This window comes from Phocoena phocoena, chromosome 8 (genome assembly GCF_963924675.1).
Source record: "Phocoena phocoena chromosome 8, mPhoPho1.1, whole genome shotgun sequence".
Taxonomy (NCBI): domain Eukaryota; kingdom Metazoa; phylum Chordata; class Mammalia; order Artiodactyla; family Phocoenidae; genus Phocoena; species Phocoena phocoena.
Window position 1 is genome coordinate 98660408 of NC_089226.1, and position 22734 is coordinate 98683141.

Here is a 22734-nt window from a genome sequence, read left to right on the forward strand (position 1 = left end):
CACATTCAGTATTTCCATTACCCCAACTGATCAGCATCCGAAGGTACTGAGACAAGATTGTCTAAATGTCTGGCAAGAGCTTCATCTCTATTAGAATTCTAAACTCGATGTGATGGCTTTGTCTCTTAAGGAGCTTTGTCCGCTAATTCTGGAATGGCTTGATTCGTGATCCTTACTGACTGATAATGATCTGGCATTTTAAAATAATGGGACTGTTCCTTTGGAATAAGTGAACCTGGAAACCAGGCCATGTTGCTTGGCAGAAAGAGAGAGGAAGAAGACACTTGGCAGGCAGCAGGCTGTAGAAGTTCCAACAGTGCTTGCTCTTCACAGCTCTGTCTTGTATCCAAGCCCATTGGGTTCACGTGCACATCAAAACAACCACAAAGAAAGAGTTGATATTGGGACTCCAGGGGGCTGTGGACTTGGAGATAAGAAGATTCCAGAGTATGCATGAACCTAGAAGCATGTTACATTATTGCAGAATTTAGAAAAAAATAATTCTAAGTGTGTGAATTGGACCAAGTGTTAGGTACAGTATATAAGTGATGTCCTTCACAGTAATATTGTGACATTGGCATTGACATTCTCATTAAGCCAACAAGGAGACTGAGGTTCAGAAAGTTGAATTAACTTGCCCAAGGTCTCAAGGGATGGGAACCTTGGTCTGATATCAAAGCCCATGTCCTTAGTTCTATACCATTAGGTTTTCTCCAACAAAGTGGTATTTTCTGGCTTTTCAGTGAGACTGATGAAGGTTTCCAATTTGCCACCTGTAAGAAGCTAGAAAATGTCTAAGGATCTGAGTTCTAGTTCTGGCTTTGCCTCTTTACTATGAAGCCATGCACCAGTCACTTTACCTCTTTGACCCTCATATTCTTCTCTCAAAAGTGGGATTAACAATATGTGCTTCCAAGGATCTCTGAAAGATCAAATGCAATAAAGTTTGTAAAAAATGTAAAATGAGTTACAAATCTCAAAGATTATTATCATTACTGAAAATGATCAAATCAAGCCATGCTCACCTTATTTTATCTTCAATGAGATTTAATTCTTTTATTTCAGTGGGCAATTTAGGATTCATGGCAGAAAATGGCACTGTGGTGACAGAATTCATTTTGATGGCGCCCCTGCTGTGGGCAGAGCTGCAGATGGGTCTCTTCTTTGTGTTTCTGGTCCTTTATCTCATCACCATAGGAGGTAACCTGGGGATGATAGTGTTGATTCAGAGTGACTGTCGCCTCCAGACCTCCATATACTTCTTCCTCAGCCACCTTTCCTTCCTGGACATTTGCTACTCTTCTGTTATTGTCCCTCAGTTGCTGGAGACCTTGGGTACTGATAAGATGGTCATCACCTTTGAGCACTGTACCACCCAGTTCTTCTTTTTCACACTCTGTGCTAGTACTGAATGTTTCCTTTCGGCTGTGATGGCCTATGACCTCTATGTGACCGTGTGTACCCCTCTCCTCTATGCCACTGCTATGCCACCTCAGACCCGCCTGCGGCTGGTGGCTAGGGCATATGGTGGTGCCATGGGTCAATTCTGTGATCTGCACTGGGTGTACCTTTTCCATCTCCTTCTGTAAGTCCAACCATATGGATTTCTTCTTTTGTGACCTCCCACCTCTGCTGAAGCTTGCCTGTAGTGAGACCAGACCACGAGAACGGGTGATCTACCTCTTAGCTTTCTTGGTCATTACAACCAGCGTTTCAGTGATTTTTATATCCTACCTGTTCATCATTCAGGCTGTTCTGAAGATTTGTTCAGCTGGTGGCAAAGCCAAGCCTTTCTCTACCTGTGCTTCTCACATAACTGCAGTGGCTCTTTTCTTTGGGACACTGATATTCATATACCTGAAGGGTAACATGGGAAAATCCCTTGGAGAGGACAATATTGCATCAGTATTTTACACTGTGGTCATCCCTATGCTGAACCCAATGGTCTCCAGCCTGAGGAACAAGGAAGTGAAGGAGGCTCTGAAGAGAGTTCTCAACAGGGTGAAGGTTTCCCAAGTAGAGTAAGACTTGAGCTCCATCAATTCAGAAGTTCCTGTAAATCATCCTTTGGGCTTTTGGCTTGTCCTCTTAACCCAGGAACCGGATCTCATAATTACAAAAACATACTGAGGCAAAAAAATGTAGATTTAGTTTCCAGGGATTTCTTTATTAGCTCTATGACTTTGAGCCAGATATTCCCTTCCTCAGTTATCACATCAGTAAAAATTGCCTTGCTATGATTAAAGCCAGGATCAAGAGAGATGGAATGGCAAAGGGTTTTATAAGTAATAACATGCTATAAAATGTAACATTCATTTTTCTGACCTGTCCTGGATATTGTTTAGTGTTTTCTCAGCTACATATTTTTTTCCCACTAAGCTAATATTTGTATCTTGAATAATTACAAAGCAATAGCTTGTTGCTTACATAGTAAGGACAGTCACCTTCTTTGGTTGTGGGTAGTGGGGTAGAAATCAGCCTTGACCAAAGAAAGCTTTCCTCAACATTCAATCGTATATAATTTAGGTATTTGTCATGGAAAATACAAGTAGCTAAAGAGAGGAAGAAAAAATAGAGGAAAAGGAGATATGAACTAGGAAATGTTCAAGTAGAAAAAGTTGTTTATTTCCTGAGATAATGTAGAGGACCGAGACACTGTAGAATGAAAGAAAGGTATAATGATATGCATTAATTATTGAAAAGAGTTTGATCTTGACGTAGGGCTGAAGTGAGCCCGATATATAACTTTTGAAATATATCTTGATCACCAAAGTTCAGAATCTCTGTTTTATTTCTGAAGCATTGTTCATGGACCACCTGCCCCAGTTAACTGAAGTTATTTTCTATTCTTCAGTAATGAAAACCACTATCTACTTCCATCTCCTGTAGGACATTTACTTTACCTGAAGACAGATGACTATGAATCTGACCTCCACCTTTTAATGACCTTCACATCTGCTAGAAATATTATTTGGGAAACAACTCCATGGAGATTCCACAATCTTATTCATCAATTCAGCAAATATTTCTGATGATCAACTATGTATCAGAAATAACACTAGGCTCAGGAATATTGTAATAAGTAAGGTAGACACGGTTCCTCCTTTATGGAGATTAGAACCTGGGGCATAGACAGATATTGAACCATTACATAGCTAATTGATTTCTTTGTACGATTTTGGTAAGTGGAAGAAAAGAAGCACACAGGGTATTGTTATCCTGAATGGTAGGGTTCTGACCTAGTTTGGTATGGTCAGGAAAGCCTTCCTTAAGGAACTAACATTTAAACTGAGGCTTAAAGAGTAAATATGTCATAATCATGGGGACACCATTCCAGATAGAAAGAGTTGCAAATGCAAGGGTCTGTGAAACAGGATGCCTTGAGGAACTGAGAAGCCAGAGTGGCTGCAGCATAAGGAGTGAGAGGATTAATGTGAAAGGCAGCTGGTGAATTCAAGAGAAACCAGGTCACAGAGAACCTTGCAGGCTCATTTAGGGACTTGTGGGCTTCACTCCAAGAGCAAGGGATGAAATGATTGTATCTGAATTTTAAGAAGATCCCTTTGACTGCAGTGTGATGGCGGAACGGGGGTTCTTGGTAGTGGAGATGGAGGGAAACAGAACCACTTCATCTAAGAAACAACAAATGGTGTATCCCAAGGCAAGGTGCTTGATTGCCACACAATACTGTATGCTTCATTGTAGAACACATATTAGGCCAGAGAAAGCTAACAGGTAGGTGTATGACCATGCTATTGGTAGAGGACTGATTCTTGGAAAAATGGTGAAATTGGGGAAATATACTTTTGGAGACATCCATTTTGGTATACTTTTTCATTGGTATACCTTTAATTCCCTGAATTGAGCACCTAACTAAGATACATTCAGGTATTCACCCTGTGTCTGTTCATCAAAATAGCCAATAACTACTTCTTCTTAAGAGGGCAACACATTTTCAGTGACTCCTACTATATGCCAGGCTGTGTTAATGGGCTGAAGAAATCCTCCTTTGGAGGAGTTCTTGTGTCCCTAGGAGGAATTCTTTTAAGTCAGGAGAAACCTTCTACTTAAAAAATAAATAAATGGGGAAAACACTAGACAGTGAGTGTGCTATTTTATTTGTGGTGGGAGCTGCCTTACACTTCTCAACCCTTCTACTTGGTGAGTGGCAACAAACTCTGCCTATAAATGAACGCCCTTTGATACAGTATTTGATGTATAAACAATTGCTTAAGGGATGCACCAAGTGGATAAAAATAAAATGAAGTTTTAGTGTGTTTTAGGGGACCATCTTCTGGTGATGAGAGAAGGGAGCAGAGGAAATGGTATTTAGGTTGAATTTCCGCTTAAATATATTAATAAATGAATGAAAACATTCATTAATTACCTAATGTGTGGCAGGCTCTGTGCCAGGAATTTTCACTTATCTCAGTGACAGGCCTCATTCTATACATAATCTTTTAGAAAATGGGATGCTAGGAGGGTTGATTTTATGTGCCAATCTGACTGGGTCATGGGGAGCCAGATATTTGGCTAAACATTATTTCTGGGTGTGAGGATGCTTCCAGATGAGATAAGCATCTGCTCAGTAAAGCAGCTTTCCCTCCCCAGTGTGGGTGGGCACCACCCAAGCTTGAGGGCTTGAATAGAACAAAAGGCAGAGGAAAGGGGAATTCATTCTTTCTCCTCTGCCTGACTGCTTGAACTGGAACAGCAGTTTTCTTCTGAACTTGGACTGGGATTTACACCGTCAAGTTCCCTGGTTCTTGAGCCCTGGACTACACCGCTGTTTCCTAGGTTTCCTGATTGCGGGAATTCTTAGCATCCATAAAAGAAATCGTGTGGGTCAATACCTTATCATAAATCTTTTGCTATGCTATAAACAGATCCATTACCTTCAGAAGTTTCCTACCACCCCTTTATTTATTATTATTATTATTATTTTGTGATAAGAACACTTAAGATCTACTGTCTTAGCAAATTTTAAAGTATACACTAGAGGGACTCCGTGAAGGCTCACGACAAGGATTACTTCCTAGAATTTCTGCTGCCTGTGTCATTGTCTCTGTGGTCAGCCACAGCCATGCCCTGCCTCTGCAGGAGACCCTCCAACAGTAGCAGGTTTTCTGTTTGGCTGAAGGCTTCCCTAAGACCTCATTAGACCCTTGGTGGTTTTAACCATGGGAAAGACTGTGGAATGGGAGAAAACCATGACTCTCCAGTTGTGTTTCTGTAACTCAGATATTTACAGGTGAGGAAATGGAGTCCCAGAGAGCTTAAGTGAATTGCTGAAGTTCACCTAGAGAGGCAAATTTGACTGTGTGGCTGACAGGGTCTTGATGCTCAGGCTGGGTGTCATGCTTGAGCCTCTGAGGTGGGAGAACTGAGTTCAGGACATTGGTCCACCAGAGACCTCCCAGCTTCACGTAATATCAAAAGGTGAAAGCTCTCCCAGAGATCTCCATCTCAACACCAAGACCCAGCTCCACTCAACAACCAGCAAGCCACAGTGCTGGACACCATGCCAAACAGCTAGCAAGATAGGAACACGATCACGCACATTAGCAGAGAGGCTGCCTAAAATCATAAGGTCACAGACACCCCAAAACACACCACCAGAAGTGGTCCTGCCCCCCTGAAAGACAAAATCCAGCCTCATCCATCAGAAAACAGGAACTAGACCCCTCATCAGGAAGCCTACACAATCCCCTGAACCAACCTTAGCCACTGGGGACAGACACCGCAAACAACGGGAACTACAAACCTGCAGCCTGTGAAAAGGAGACCCCAAACACAGTAAGGTAAGCAAAATGAGAAGACAGAGAAACACACAGCAGATGAAGGAGCACGGTAAAAACCCACCAGACCAAACAAATGAAGAGGAAATAGGCAGTCTACCTGAAAAAGAATTCAGAGTAATGACAGTAAAGATGATCCAAAATCTTGGAAATAGAACAGAGAAAATATAAAAAACGTTTAACAAGGACCTAGAAGAACTAAAGAGCAAACAAAAATGATGAACAACACAATAAATGAAATAAAAAATTCTCTAGAAGGGATCAATAGCAAAATAACTGAGGCAAAAGAACGGATAAGTGACCTGGAAGATAAAATAGTGGAAATAATTACTGCAGAGCAGAATAAAGAAAAAAGAATGAAAAGAATTGAGAACAGGATTAGAGACCTCTGGGACAACATTAAATGCACCAACATGCAAATTATAGGGGTCCCAGCAGAAGAGAAAAAGAAAGGGACTGAGAAAATATTTGAAGAGATTATAGTTGAGAACTTCCCTAATATGGGAAAGGAAAGAGTCAACCAAGTCCAGGAAGCACAGAGAGTCCCATACAGGATAAGTCCAAGGAGAAAGGTGCCAAGACACATATTAATCAAACTATCAGAAATTAACTACAAAGAAAACATATTAAAAGCAGTTAGGGGAAAACAACAAATAACAACAAGGAAATCCCCATAAGGTTAATAGCTGATCTTTCAGCAGAAATGCTGCAAGCCAGAAGGGACTGGCAAGACAAATTTAAAGTGATGAAAGGGAAAAACCTACAACCAAGATTACTCTACCTAGCAAGGATCTCATTCAGATTTGATGGAGAAACTAAAACCTTTACAGACAAGCAAAAATTAAGAGAATTCAGAACCACCAAACCAGCTTTACAACAAATGCTAAAGGAGCTTCTCTAGGCACGAAACACAAGAGAAGGAAAAGACCTACCATAACAAACCCAAAACAATTAAGAAAATGGTAATAGGAACATACATATAGATAATTACCTTAAATGTAAATGGACTAAATGCTCCCACCAAAAGACATAGACTGGCTGAAAGGATACAAAAACAAGACCTGTATATATGCTGCCTACAAGAGACTCACTTCAGACCTAGGGACACAAACAGACTGAAAGTGAGGGGATGGAAAAAGATATTCCATGCAAATGGAAATCAAAAGAAAGCTGGAGTAGCAATTCTCATATCAGACAAAATAGACTTTAAAATAAAGACTATTAGAAGAGACAAAGACGGACACTAAATAATGATCAAGGGATCGATCCGAGAAGAAGATATAACAATTGTAAATATTTATGCACCCAACATAGGAGCACCTCAATACATAAGGCAAATGCTAACAGCCATAAAAAGGGAAATTGACAGTAACACAAAAATAGTAGGGAACTTTAACACCCCACTTTCACCAATGGACAGATCATCCAAAATGAAAATAAATAAGGAAACACAAACTTTAAATGACACATTAGACAAGATGACTTAATTGACATTTGTAGGATATTCCATCCAAAACCACAAAATACACTTTCTTCTAAAGTGCTCATGGAACATTTTCCAGGATAGATCATATCTTGGGTCACAAACCAAGCCTTGGTAAATTTAAGAATATTGAAACTGTATCAAGTATCATTTCCGACCACAATGCTATGAGACTAGATATCAATTACAGGAAAAAATTTGTAAAAAAAACAAACACATGGAGGCTCAACAATACACTACTTAATAACCAAGAAATCACTGAAGAAATCAAAGAGAAAATCAAAAAATACCTAGAAACAAATGACAATGAAAACACGACAAACCAAACCTATGGGATGCAGCAAAAGCAGTTCTAAGAGGGAAGTTTATAGCAATACAATCCTACCTCAAGAAACAAGAAAAATCTCAAATAAACAACCTAACCTTACACCTAAAGCAACTAGAGGAAGAAGAACAAAAAAAACCCCCCAAAGTTAGCAGGAGGAAAGAAATCATAAATATCAGATCAGAAATAAATGAAAAAGAAATGAAGGAAACAATAGCAAAGTTCAATAAAACTAAAAGCTGGTTTTTGGAGAAGATAAATAAAGTTGATAAACCATTAGCCAGAGTTATCAAGAAAAAAAGGGAGAAGACTCAAATCAATAGAATTAGAAGTGAAAAAGGAGAAGTAAAAACTGACACTGCAGAAATACAAAGGATTATGAGAGGTTACTACAAGCAAATATATGCCAATAAAATGGAAAACCTGGAAGAAATGGAAAAATCCTTAGAAAAACATAACCTTCTGAGGCCGAACCAGGAAGAAATAGAAAATATAAACAGACCAATCACAAGCAGTGAAATTGAAACTGTGATTAAAAATCTTCCAACAAACAAAAGTCCAGGAACAGATGGCTTCACAGGTGAATTCTATCAAACATTTAGAGAAGAGCTAACACCCATCCTTCTCAAACTCTTCCAAAAAATTGTGGAGGAAGGAACACTCCCACACTCATTCTATGAGGCCACCATCACCCTGATACCAAAACCTGACAAAGATACTACAAAAAAAAGAAAATTACAGACCAATATCACTGATGAATAAAGATGCAAAAATCCTCAACAAAATACTAGCAAACAGAATCCAACAACACATTAAAAAGATTATACACCATGATCAAGTGGGATTTATCCCAGGGATGCAAGGATTCTTCAGTATATGCAAATCAATCAATGTGATCCACCATATTAACAAATTGAAGAATAAAAACCATATGATCCTTTCAGTACATGCAGAAAAAGTTTTTGACAAAATTCAACACCCATTTGTGATGAAAACTCTCCAGAAAGTGGGCATAGAGGGAACCTACCTCAACATAATAAAGGCCATATATGAGAAACTCACAGCAGACATCATTCTCAATGGTGAGAAACTGAAAACATTTCCCCTAAGATAAGGAACAAGACAAAGATGTCCACTCTCACCACCATTATTCAGCATAGTTTTGGAAGTCCTAGCCTCGGCAATCAGAGAAGAAAAAGAAATCAAAGGAATACAAACTGGAAAAGAAGAAGTAAAACTGTCACTGTTTGCAGATGACATGATATTATACATAGAGAATCCTAAAGATGCCACCAGAAAACTTCTAATCAATGGATTTGGTAAAGTTGTAGGATAAAAAATTAATGCACAGAAATCTCTTGCACTCCTATACACTAATGATGAAGCATCTGAAAGAGAAATTAAGGAAACACTCCCATTTACCATTGCAACAAAAAGAATAAAATACTTAGGAATAAACCTACCTAGGGAGACAAAAAACCTGTATGCAGAAATCTATAAGACACTGATGAAAGAAATTAAAGATGATACCAACAGATGGAGAGATATACCATGTTCTTGGATTGGAAGAATCAATATTGTGAAAATGACTATACTACCCGAAGCAATCTACAGATTCAGTGCAATCCCTATCAAATTACCCATGGCATTTTTTATGGAACTAGAACAAAAAATCTTAAAATTTGTATGGAGACATAAAAGACCCCAAATAGCCAAAGCAGTGTTGAGGGAAAAAAACGGAACTGGAGGAATCAGACTCCCTGACTTCAGACTATACTACAAAGCTGCAGTAATCAAGACAATATGGTACTGGCATAAAAACAGAAACATAGATCAGTGGAACAAGATAGAAAGCCCAGAGATAAACCCACACACCTATGGTCAACTAATCTATGACAAAGGAGGCATGGATATACAATGGAGAAAAGACAGGCTCTTCAATAAGTGGTGCTGGGAAAACTGGACAGCTACATGTAAAAGAATGAAATTAGAACACTCCCTAACACCATACACAAAAATAAACGCAAAATGGATTCGAGACCTAAATGTAAGACTGGACACTATAAAACTCTTAGAGGAAAACATAGGAAGAACACTCTTTGACATAAATCACAGCAAGATCTTTTTTGATCCACCTCCTAGAGTAATGGAAATAAAAACAAAAATAAACAAATGGGACCTAATGAAACTTCAAAGCTTTTGCACAGCAAAGGAAACCATAAACAAGATGAAAAGACAGCCCTCAGAATGGGAGAAAATATTTGCCAATGAATCGATGGACAAAGGATTAATCTCTAAAATATATAAACACCCCATGCAGCTCAATATTCAAGAAACAAACAACCCAATCCAAAAATGGCAGAAGACCTAAACAGACATTTCTCCAAAGAAGACATACAGATGGCCAAGAAGCACATGAAAAGCTGCTCAACATCATTAAGTATTAGAGAAATGCCAATCAAAACTACAATGATTTGCATTGTTCTACACACCAGTTAGAATGGGCTTCATCAGAACATCTACAAACAACAAATGCTGGAGAGGGTGTGGAGAAAAGGGAACCATCTTGCACTGTTGGTGGGAATGTAAGCTGATACAGCCACTATGGAGAACAGTATGGAGGTTCCTTAAAAAACTAAAAATAGAATTACCATATGATCCAGCAATCCCACTACTGGGCATATACCCAGAGAAAACCACAATTCAAAAAGACACATGCACCCCAGTGTTTATTGCAGCGCTATTTACGATAGCCAGGTCATGGAAGTAACCTAAATGCCCATCGACAGACAAATGGATAAAGAAGATGTGGTACATATATACAATGGAATATTACTCAGCCATAAAAAGGAATGAAGTTGGGTCATTTGTTGAGACGTGGATGGATCTAGAGACTGTCATACAGACTGAAGTAAGTCAGAAAGAGAAAAACAAATATCATATATTAAGGCATATATGTGGAACCTAGAAAAATGGTACAGATGAACTGGTTTGCAGGGCAGAAATTCAGACACAGATGTAGAGAACAAATATATGGACACCAAAGGGGGAAAGCGGCGGGGTGGTGGTGGTGGTGGTGTGATGAACTGGGCGATTGGGATTGACATGTATACACTTATGTGTATAAAATGGATGACTAATAAGAACTGCTGTATAAAAAAAAGTAGAGAAAACCTATTTATTAGGTTTATAGACATGTGTGCAATTAAAAAAACACACTACTTTTACCTTGAAAAAAAACAGACTATACTTTTTCCTGTAAGCACAGCTTTAGTCACATCCACATTTCGGTATGTAATATTTTTACTGTCATTCTGTTCAAATTATTTTCAACTCCAATTGTCATTTGTTTTTTGGGGGGTTACTTAGAAGTAATGTATTTCATAACTTCTAGTTACTTTTTTGTTACTGATTTGTAGCTTAACTACATGTCAAGAAACACACTTTGTATAATTTTAATACTTTGAAATTTGTTAAAATTTGCCTTATAGCACAATATGGTCAGTTTTAAAAATGATCCAAGTGTGCTTGAAAATAATTTGTAATTTAAAGTTTTGGAGTATAGTGACTATATATCTGCTTGTTGAACCAAATTTGCTGCTCACGTTATTTAAGTTTTTTACATCCTTACTAATTTTTTGGGGGGGATCTACTGATTCTGAAAGAGGTATCCTCTATCAGTGAATGACATCAGTAAGTTAAATCTCCTATTATGGTAGCGAATTTGTCTATTTTTCCCTTGTAGCTCTGTTGCTCTATATAACTTGAAGTTAAGTGCCTACAAATTTAAAACTTCCTGGTAAATTGGTCTTGTTGATATGAAGTGCCCTTGTTTATTTCTAGTAAAACTTTTGCTTTCAAGTCTACTGTATCTGTTATTATATAATTTCCTTCTGGTTTATATTTGCACAGTATATCTTTTTCCATTCTTTTACTTTCAACCTTTTTGTACCATTATATTTTGTTTTTTTAATAAATTTTTAAAAATTAAAAAAAAAGGGCACCATGAAGGAAGTGAAAAAACAACACACATGTGAGAAAACATTTGCAAATCATATATGTTGGAAAGTGCCTGTATACAGAATATATAAAAAATACAACTCCATAATAAAAAGACAACCCAATTAAAGAATGGAGAAAAGACTTGAATAGACATTTCTCCAAAGAAGACATACAAATGGCCAATAAGCACATTTAAAGATGCTCAAAATCACTAATTATTAGGGAAATGCAAATCAAAACCACAGTGACAGAGTAGATCTTAAAAGTTCTCATCACAAGGAAAACCAATTGTAGCTATGTGAGTTAATGGATGTCAACTAAACTTATTGTGCTATCATTTTGCAATGTGACATATATCAAATCATTATGTTGTACAACTTAAACTAATACAATGTTATATGTCAATTATATCTCAATAAAACTGGAAAGAAAAAAGCTACAATAAGTATATATTGTACAACATGGGGAATGTAGACAATGCATTTTAATAACTATAAATTGAGTATAATCTTTAAAAATTGTGAATCACTATACTGTACACCTGCAAGTTATATAATATTGTACATCAACTATACTTCAATTTAAAAAAAAAGAAAAAAAATGGACAGAGGACCTGAATAGACAGTTTCTCAAAGAAAATGTACAAATCGACAGTAGGTACATGAAAAAGTGCCCAACCTCACTAGCCATAAGGGAACTGCAAATCAAAATTATGATGTGATATTACCTTACACCTGTTAGAATGGCTGCTATCACAAAGACAAGAGATGACAAATGCTGGCTAGGAACTGGAGGAAAGGGGACCCTTGTGCACGGTTGGTGGGAGTGTAAATTGGTATAGCTACGATGGAAAACAGTATGGAGGTTCCCCCAAAACTTAAAAGTAGAGCTACATATGATGCTGTGGTCCCACTTCTGGATATAAATCTAAAGAAAATGAAATCAGTATCTCAAAGAGATATCTGCACTTCCATGTTCATTGCAGAATTATTCAGAATAGCCAAGACATGGAAACAACTGAAGTGTCTATCAGCAGATGAATAAAGAAAATGTGATACACACACACACACTGAGGAATATCATTCAGTCATAAAACAAAAGGAAATTCTGCCTTTTGCAACAGCGTAGATGAACCTTGACAGCATGATGTTAAGTGAAATAAGTCAGAGAGAGAGTAGATTGATGATCACCAGGGACTGGGGGTTGGGGAAATGGGGAGATGTTGATCAAAGGGCACAAAAACTTTTCATTATTAAGATGAATAAGTTCTGGATCTAACGTACAGCATGGTGATCATAGTTAACAGTACTATATTATATGCTTGAACGCTGCTTTGAGAGTCAATCTTAAGTGTTCTCACCATAACAACAGCGACAAAATGGTAATTATTATGTGTAAGGTGAAGGATGTGTTAACTTCACTGCAGCAAACATCTTCACAACACACGTGTAACAAATCATCACGTTGTACGCCTTAAACTTATGCAGTGTTAAATGTCAATTATATTTCAATAAAGCTGGCAAAAATAATATCACCAATAATTTAATTGTGATTTCCATTTTTCACATATATTAATTTGAATGAATGTATGTAGGTGTAAGATCAAATTAACTAGATTATCACATAAAGGCATGGGGATAGAGTAGAATTATGGCATATAACCCACAGAACACATAATCCGGGGTCTTTTGTTCCAGTGTATATTTACATATTTACTTATGTGTACGGTTATGGATATCATCTGGGAGTCGTAACACCTCAGATAAGATCAACAAAACCCACGAAACAGTTCTCTTTTGTCACGAAGATCATAAGATCTGTCCTTTGATCATCAAGACAGGACAGACAGAAATACTTCTCAGATTTCTTTTTCTGCCCTCCTCTGCTCACATCCTATTTGTCTAACTTACAGGGAAGGGAAAATGTGCAAATGACCACGAGGGCAGAGCAGCTCAAGCCCCAACGGCACCATCCCCCATGGATCTCCCATATCTTTTTGGCAGCAGTAGGGGTAGAGGGCAAAAAGAGAATGAAGCATTTAGGTTAAAAGGTTTTTATTGCTGATGGAGTTCAAAGAAGGTAAGACAGCTCTAGGTTCTGAATCTCATTTTGCCTGATGCTGGGTCAAACCTCAAACAATATTTTCTCCTGAATCTTTCTTATAGGATGTGAAGAGGATAAATCACAGAAATTGGGGAAAGCTGACAGAAGTTGAAAGGAAAATAGGCTGCCGGCTTCCCTGTGGTTCATCTGCCAGTTTATTCGTGGAGACCAAGATGCTTCATGGACATTACACAGTTTATCCTTTTAATCCTATTGGGAAAGAAGGTCTCAGCTGTTTCTACTTATCTCTTCTTCAAAAACCATGAACTGTTCTGAAAATTGTTGAAAAGAACATTGTGTCTTTTTCTTTTTCTCAACATATCTTTGTCCTTTTTATTTAAAACTTTTTATTTTATATTGGAGTATAGTTGACTAACAATGCTGTGATAGTTTCAGGTGTACAGCAAAGTGATTCAGTTATACATATAGATGTATCTATTCTTTTTCAAATTCTTCTCCCTTTTAGGTTGTTACATAATATTGGGCAGAGTTTCCTGTGCTGTACAGTAGGTCCTTCTTGGTTATCCATTTTAAGTATAGCAGTGTGTACATGTCAATCCCAGACTCCCAATCTATCCCACACCCCTGCCTTTCCCATCTTTATCCTTATTTAAAGCATTGTAGTGCAAACACACACACACACACACACGACAACAACAGCAATAACAAAAGTGCTCTTTTTTTCCTGTAATGGAATGAATATCTGAATTCTTTCTAATTCTATCCTTAGTAAATTTACTTCTTTGGGTTTGAATCCCCCCCACCCCCTGTCAAAAGGTATTGTAAAAATAGCCTGTCTATACTTGTTACTTTATATTTTCACTATAGATATAGCCTAAAATATTTTATTCATAAATTTAATAAATTATTTATTGAGGGGCTACTATATGCTGGGCACTTCTCTAGCAGTTTGGGAGGATTCTCACTGAAGAAAATAGGCAAACAAAAATTGTGCATTTGTGGAGATTTCATCCTAATGGAGGAGATAGACAATAAACTTTGGATATAGTAAGTAAGTAAACAATGTAGTAAGTAGGTAATAAAGTATGTTAAAATGTGTTAACTGCTATGGAAAAAATGAGACATGGATTTTATAACACAGTGAGTAATTCTCTATGTCCAAGATACTGGATGAAAAGCTGGGAAGTAACTAGTATTTCTCTCTTGGTATTCTCTTCTGCTATGAGTTTGACTATTTTAGATACTCATGTAAGTAGAGTCGTGCTGTATTTGTCCTTCTCTGTCTGGCTTATTTCACTTAGCATAATGTCCTCCAGTCGTCCCATGTTGTAGGCAATGGCAGGATTTCCATTTTTTTAAGGCTGAATAATATTCTATTGTATGAATATACCACATTTTCTTTACCCATTCATCTGTTGATGAACATTTAGGTTGTCTCCATATCTTGGCTATTGTGGATAATGCTGTTATGAATATCGGTATACAAATATCTGTTCATGTCCCCGTTTTAAACATTTTGGGTATATACCTAGAATTGGAATTGCTGGATCATAGGGTATATCTATGTTTAAATTTCTGAGGAGCCACTTACTGTTTTGCACAGCGGCTGCACCATTTTATATTCCCACCATCAATGCACAAGGGTCCCAATTTTTCCAAATCCTCACCAACACTTGTTATTTTCTGGGTTTCTTTGATAGCAATCCTAATGGGTGTAAAGTGGTGTTTCACTGTGGTCTTGATTTGCATTACTCTAATGATTAGTGGTGTTGAGTATTTTTTATGTGTTTATTGGCCTTTTGTATACTTTCTTTGGAGAAATGTCTATTCAAGTCCTTTGCTCATTTTAAATTTTGTTGAATTGTATGAGTCCTTTATATGTTCTGGATATGAATCCTTTATTAAATATGTGATTTGCAAATATTTTTGCTCATTCTGTGAGTCGCCTTTTCACGCTGTTGATAGTGTCCTTTGATGCACAAAATGTTTTAATTTTGGTGAAGTCCAAGTTATCTATTTTTTCTTTCGTTGCCTGTGCTCTTAGTGTCGTATGCAAGAAGTCATTGCCAAATCCAATGTCGTGAAGCTTTTCTCCTTAGTTTTCTTCTAAGGGTTTTGTAGTTTCAGCTCTTGTGTCTATGCCTTCGATCTATCTTGAGTTAATTTTTGTGTATGGTGTAAGGTAAGGTCCAGCTTCATTCTTTTGCCTGTGGATATCCAGTTCTCCCAGCACCATTTATTGAAAAGAGACACTCAGCTAACATTTACTGAAATCCTTAATACCAAGAAAGAAGATACGGTATAAAAAGTTCACAGGATCGTGGGGCAAGGACTCTCAACTCATCTTCAGGCCCACCCTTCTTCCTTCTTGTATATTGTTGGCTCCTTTTTTAACAATGGGGCAAATTAAACCTGGGGCAAATTAAACGATTCCAGGGACTGCAGCAAAATAGCAACTGTGTTTTATTTATTTATTTTAATTTTTATTGGAGTATGGTTTATTTACAATGTTGTGTTATTTTCAGGTGTACAACAAAGTGAATCATATATATATATATATATATATATATATACATACATATATATATGTATACACACACATTCTTTTTCAGATTTTTTTTCCCATATAGGTTGTTACAGAATATTGAGTAGAGTTCCCTGTGCTATACAGTAGGTCCTTATTAGTTATCTGTTTTATATATAGTAGTGTGTATATGTTAATCCGAACCTCCTAATTTATCACTTCCCCTTCACGTTTCCCCTTTGGTAACCATAAGTTTGATTGTGAGATCTGTGAGTCTGTTTCTGCTTTGTAAATAAGTTCATTTGTATCATTTTTTAACATTAGATTCCACATGTAAGTGATATCATATGATATTTGTCTTTCTCTGTCTGACTTACTTCACTTAGTATACTAATCTCTAGGTCCATCCATGTTGCTGCAAATGGCTGAGTAATAGTCCGTTGTATATATGCACCATGTCTTATTTATCCATTCCTCTGTTGATGGACATTTAGGTTGCTTCCATGTCTTGTGTTTTAAAATTGCTGTTGAGAAGGTGGTGCTGCATAATTCGCTTTCATAGTTTACCTGGGGGAGGGGACATTCTTCAAGAAGGGCAGATCCAAACCTGCAGGAGAGTGAAAGACGGTTTGAAAAATTGCTTCAGCATGAATATTATTTGCATAATACAAATGACATAATATAAAATTCCTCTGTTTATGGCTTGTGGGACTCCACAGACATTAGAGTGTAAGCATTGGATATGGAGTATGAGCTGAACATGCCGGGGAACATAGATCCAGTGGGTGTTACCTCATTATAACCATGTGGACACAAGCAGTCTTTGTTGAGAAAAGGCATTTCTAGATGAGATGTTAAATGAATTAATGTTAGCGTCTATTTCTTTACCTTGCACGGAACTACCCTGGGCATCAACACAACTGTATTGGTTCTGATGTTACTCAGTTTCACCAGGAGCTCCAGGTGCTTACATTTCTTTTCCAGATAGAATCATCATGTACTGTGGGTGAGGGGACTGGGGTAGAAAGATGCTCCAGGGCAGTTCAGATTTCATCTTTATCAGGAACCTTGGCAGGGACAGCATGGAGTTAACCAGACCATTGTTGCATTTCCTAGGAGATCTAAGAAAACCAAGACAAGCTGTGTGGAAATCCTTCAGGCCAGGAGAACAGCAGTTCTGAGTCCCAGAAATTATAAATTGAGTAGAACGAATAGGGTTGGTCTGAGGATCCGGGGAGGTGCTGGTGTGAGTTAGTTCTGGAAGCCACGATGTGATGGGAACATGCTGGATGAGAGAATAAAGGCTATGAACAATTAAAATAGCAGAACCAAAATATTTAAAATGAGTGCATCCCTGAATTCCCTGCCGAAGGGTAGTTTCAGTGTGCAGTGAATGCAAATGCCAACGTCCCTACATGTTGACAGCACCAGCGAGCACCTGTTTTCAAACATCATGGCCAATATTTACTTGGAAAATATCTCATTATTTTAATTTGTGTTTCTTTTATTATTAATGAGGTTCAGAATTGTCTCATTTGTTTGCATAATTTATATTTCTTTTATAAAATTTTTATGGGCTTTGTCGATTGATTTGTAAGTATAATTTGTATATTGGGGAAGTAAGTCCTTTGCCTATCATTTGGGTTGCAAATATTTCCCCCAGTCTGTCTTTTGAGTTTGTTTATGATACTTTTAGCCTCCAAAAGTGTTAAAATTTGATGTAGTTAGCACTATCCATGTTTTTTCCTTTGCAGCTTCGAGATTTCCTATTGTGATTAGAAAGCCCTCGCTAAGAAAAATCAAATTATTCACCGATGTTTTCCTTTAGATTTATGAAAATTTTCTTTTCTTTTCGTGTCTAAATTCTTGGATTCATCTGGAATTTATTTTGCGTACATCAAGGGGCAAGTTTACAGGTCTTTGGGAGATGGCAAACACTCTCTGCCACTGGAATGTGAGCCTCAGGAAGGTAGGCACGGAGCTTCTGCTGCCTGCCAATGTGATGCCAGGGCCTGACACAGCCCTGGCACTTGGCACCTGGTAAGTGTTTAGTCAAGACTCCTTTAATTAGTACATGAATGAAATTCTAGAGAAGATAAAGGGAGGAGCTGAATCTCTCAGGAGGAAACCTTGATTTCTGGATTTTATACTTAAGAAGGAATCAAAACAGAGCGGCACTTGTTCTGAAAATAAAAAGCAAGATGGTGAAAGAACTAGAAACCATGTTAGACAAGAAACTGGGGATGCTCACTTTGGAGAAAACTCACTGGAAGAGAATCTCTTCCTTTGTCTAGTGTTTAGGAGATGGGCGAGGGCCAGTGGTGGATGCTTGGCTTTCATAGTTTAAGGAAGAGCCCTGGGGTGATGACCTGCTCACAGAGGGAATGGCTGGGTTTGGAGATGGCAAGCTCCTTTCCTCTAGGGGTGCTCAGGCATATGGTCATGGGATTCTTGGGGATTGTTGTAGAAGATTCAAACACCAGCAGCCAAGTAACTGCACAATATGTGCTGAAGGTAATTCAACAGAGAGGGGTCAGGAATAGTGAATAGGAGGGGCCCTGTCCCGTCTGGAGAGGCCCTGTCCCGTCTGGAGGAGAGCAGCCACCTCTCCACTCTGACCAAGTGCTACCCTATTGTTTTTGTTTTTCCAGAGAAGGTTGAAATTGAATTATCTATTTATTTTTTGAATTTTTTAAATGGGAAGTTTTTTGATTTTTAAAACCCTTCCTGGGCCAAATAAAACATATCTGATGTCTGGATTTCTCTTGTGGTTCACCAGTTTGCAACTCCTGTCTTTGATAAAAGGGGACTTATATATAGATAGTGGCACAGTTTCTGGCCTAGATGACCTTTCAAGTCAGAGACCCTTGGCTCTCTGATTTCCTGAGCTATATAAATGTGAGGGATTATCAATGGTGTCACTATATCACTAGAATATGACTCAGCATATGGGAAGAACAGATAGGATGGAGGAAGAATTAGGATTTGATGGAAGGAAGAGAGTCTCTGGAATTAGGTATGACCTATCATTTTATGGCAATGCATCTTAATTACTGGTCATAATAGAGTGTAAGGTACATAAGCAAGTCTTAAGAGGAGAGAAAGTAGCAGGACATATTTAAAGTGGCAATGGAGAGAGAGAGAAAGAGAGAGAAGAGGAGAAGGGGGAAGGGAAGAGAAGGGAAAGGAGAGAGAGTGGAGGAAGGAAATCAGTTTTGGACTGAAACTCCAATGTGCAAAAAGGAAAATTAAGAGTTTGAGGTCTCTACTCCCAGCCCAGTGGCCTGGAGACATGAGGTCTTCCACAGGCTGTACCATTCATTAATAAGGTGGAGTGTTTTGGCTTAGCAATAAAAAATCAGTGCTATGGATTTTTCATTCTGTGATGAAGCTGAGAGAGTCTAAAAGGAACGGGAATTGTTACTGCTTCCCAACCAATGTGATTTCATTGCATCTTTTTATCCATTATCAGGATATTGGCTGAATGAGTAGTCAAGGAGAGAGGGCTCTTCTTCACAAAGCACTTGTGGCCTGAAAGAGGATTTCCTCACTGGAGCACTGGGCAATGTCAAGAAGGAATTCTTTCAGTGAACTTGGCTTCTCCATGCAGCCTCCATCTAGTATGGGATCTTGACTCCACCTTGGGGTGACCCACAGCTGTGTATCACGTGTTGGTAGATGCTGTCTGAGCCCTTCTCATATCCCCTCAGCTCTCATGGCTCTAGCACACACCATCTGTGAGATTCCTACTGTAAGTAAATACTGGCCACTCTTTTTCCAACCACTTGCCCTATAGCTTGGCAAGCCAGGGAGTTAAGGCCCTAGGAGCAGTCCTCAGTCATGGAGTGACGGGACCTGTGAGTAATTCCGACTCCTCATTCCCAGGAAGGACAAGATCTGAAGCGTGCTCTGTGCTGCCTCCCAGAGGTCCTAGTGGGTCTGAACCTCGTTTAACAATATCAGGAAGCTGCTCATTAACATGGTCTGTTCTGGCTTCGTTCCCTTCTCTATCTCACTTCCCCACTTCCCTACCTGAGAGCAAACCATGTGCTCTCAACCCCCTGTCTCAGGGTCTGATTCTGGGGAAACCCAGTCTACCACAGGCAACAGGGAACTTGTGTAGGCTTATCCAAGGACATTATAATTCCTGTGTTATTGGGTGACTTGTGTCCCTTGCCAAATTCACATGCTGGAGTCCAAACCCCCAGTACCTTAAAGTTGACTTTATTTGAAGACAGGATCTTTACAGAGAAAATCAAGCTAAAGTGAGGTCATTAGAGGGGCCCCAACCCTACATGACTGGTGTCCTCATTAAAAAGAGGAAATGTGAACACTGAGAGAGACATGCATAGAGGAAAGATGATGTGAAGAGACATAGGGAGAAGACAAGGAGAGAGGTCTGGACCAGATCCTCCTCTCAGAGCCCTCAGAAGGAACCATCACTGATGACACCTTTCTCTTTGCCCAAATTGGTGCTCAAGAACCATGATCTGGGGATGGTTGTACTACCTCCAAATGTTTGTCCCATTTGCTATGTCACGTGCCTGAAATTCTTACAGAAGTACTTACTCCTTTGAGTAAAACCACAAGAGCCTTGGCTAACATTCACTAATTTTCAAGAGAGAATAAAATTCTTAGCCAATATCTTTACATGCAAGAATAAAACTTTTAGCTATTGGAGATTCCCTGGAGGTCCAGTGGTTAAGACTCTGAGCTTTCACTGCCGAGGACCTGGGTTCGATCCCTGGCCGGGGAAATAAGATCCTGCAAGCCGCATGGCCGTCCCCCCCAAAAGAAAACCCCACAAACTTTTTTAGCTATTGATACCTTTACATGGTCTCTAAGCAGAAGAGAAAGCCTTTAGCAAACCAACAGAGAACAGGAAGGTTTTGATAAAGGTGGTGGTGATTGCTAGGGGAACGTTATGAATAACGTGGATTGCAGGGTATTTCCAGAAGGGAAAGATCAATGATTGTTGAGGCAGGGTGTGGTGGGGCACTTGGCAATAGCTGAGCATTCTGGGGAGTTACATAAGGGACTTCAGGTTTGGGAAGTGGGGAAACACCAGAAAAGGCACCTAAGTCTATCTACTAGCTCTAAAACACCCCACACTTTCAAACTCTCTAGGATCTTGTTCAAGGTGGTCCTGGGTTTGGAATGTCATTACTTTGACTATTCTGTTCAGTGAACTTTTTCTTATCAATTAATATGTAACCCAACAGTCACTTGCTCTAGGAAACCTTTTCTGCCACTTTTACCCCAGCCGAGTATCCTCTACCGTGTCACTCCATTCCTCCCACTCAAGAAATCCCACTCAGTCGGCTGAGTCTATGGGATCCCACCCTTCCTTTCCAACCTTCCCATTTCCATGGTCTCCTTCCACCGCCATCTGGACTAGAGCCTCCCAGGCTCCCAGTGGCTCAGCAGGACTGATGACTTCCTTCTCTCCCTGTGTCTCCATAGTTATCCATCCATTCCACCATCTTGGCCCATATCACATTCCATTGTATTTTCTAAAAATGTGCCTGCCTCATGACTGGACTGATTTTCTTCTCTTGACACAATCTCTGTATGAAGTAAGTACACTATTAACGTATTTATTAATTGAAGGAAGTCAGTTTTGATTTTTTCACACTTCTATAGGAACTTCTATAAGCCTCTGTGCGCCTGTGACAAGCTGGTCTATTTCTTGAAGGAACTATTTGAGCAGTAGTGTATGACTCTTGTGATTCAACTGAATAAATATTTATTGAGGTCCTTCTGGGTAGGAAGGAGTTGTGTCTTTAGACACTTACTAATGATTTCTTGAGGGAAACCTTTTTATTTTCAATACAGAATATTTATCTCTAATCCCCAGTGGTTCTTAATTTCAGAGGGGTTTCTTGCACGAATACTTTGATAATTTGATGATAGCTATGTGCGTTCATCTCAGGAAAACCAAAACATTCTTATACAGTCAAAATTGTACAATCAAGAACATAAATAAAGTTGGAGCTGATGTTTATTTAGGGGAAAAACATTCTCTATACTTAGGGTTCACTTTATTTAAGCTTCTTAGTGTTGGAACTAGCTAAGGGTGAGTCCCTCTAAATCCTCTGGGCTATTCAAATTTTATCATTTCACTACTTCAGTTTTTCCAGGTAGATAAGGTCCAGTAATGGGTACTGTATACTGCTATGAACTGAATTTTATTCCCCCAAATTCATATGTTAAGCCCTAATCCCCAGTGAGATTGTATTTGGAGGAAGGAAGTAATTAAGGTTAAGTGAATTGTGAGGATGGGGCTCTAATATGATAGGATCAGTGTCCTTATAAGAAGGGACCCCAGAGGGCTCTTTCTCCCCACCACATGAGGACACAGTGAGAAGGTGGCCAGTCTAAGCCAGGAAGAGAGCTTTCACCAGAGCATGACTATGTTGGCACTCAGATCTCGGACTTCCAGTCCCCAGAACCGTGAGGAAATAAATTTCTGTTGTTTAAGCCACCCAGGCTGTTTTGTTATGGCAGCTCTAGCAGACTAACACAGATACAGAGCTTG

General features: G+C 38.8%; 1 protein-coding gene across 1 annotated transcript; it reads left to right on the top strand.

Moving 5' to 3' along the window:
• The first annotated feature begins 1082 nt into the window (after nucleotides 1–1082).
• Nucleotides 1083–2025, top strand: LOC136127017 (olfactory receptor 9I1-like). Its single transcript, XM_065882441.1, is given in 2 exon segments — nucleotides 1083–1538; nucleotides 1540–2025. Coding segments are annotated over 2 exon segments (942 nt in total).
• Nucleotides 2026–22734: the final 20709 nt, after the last annotated feature.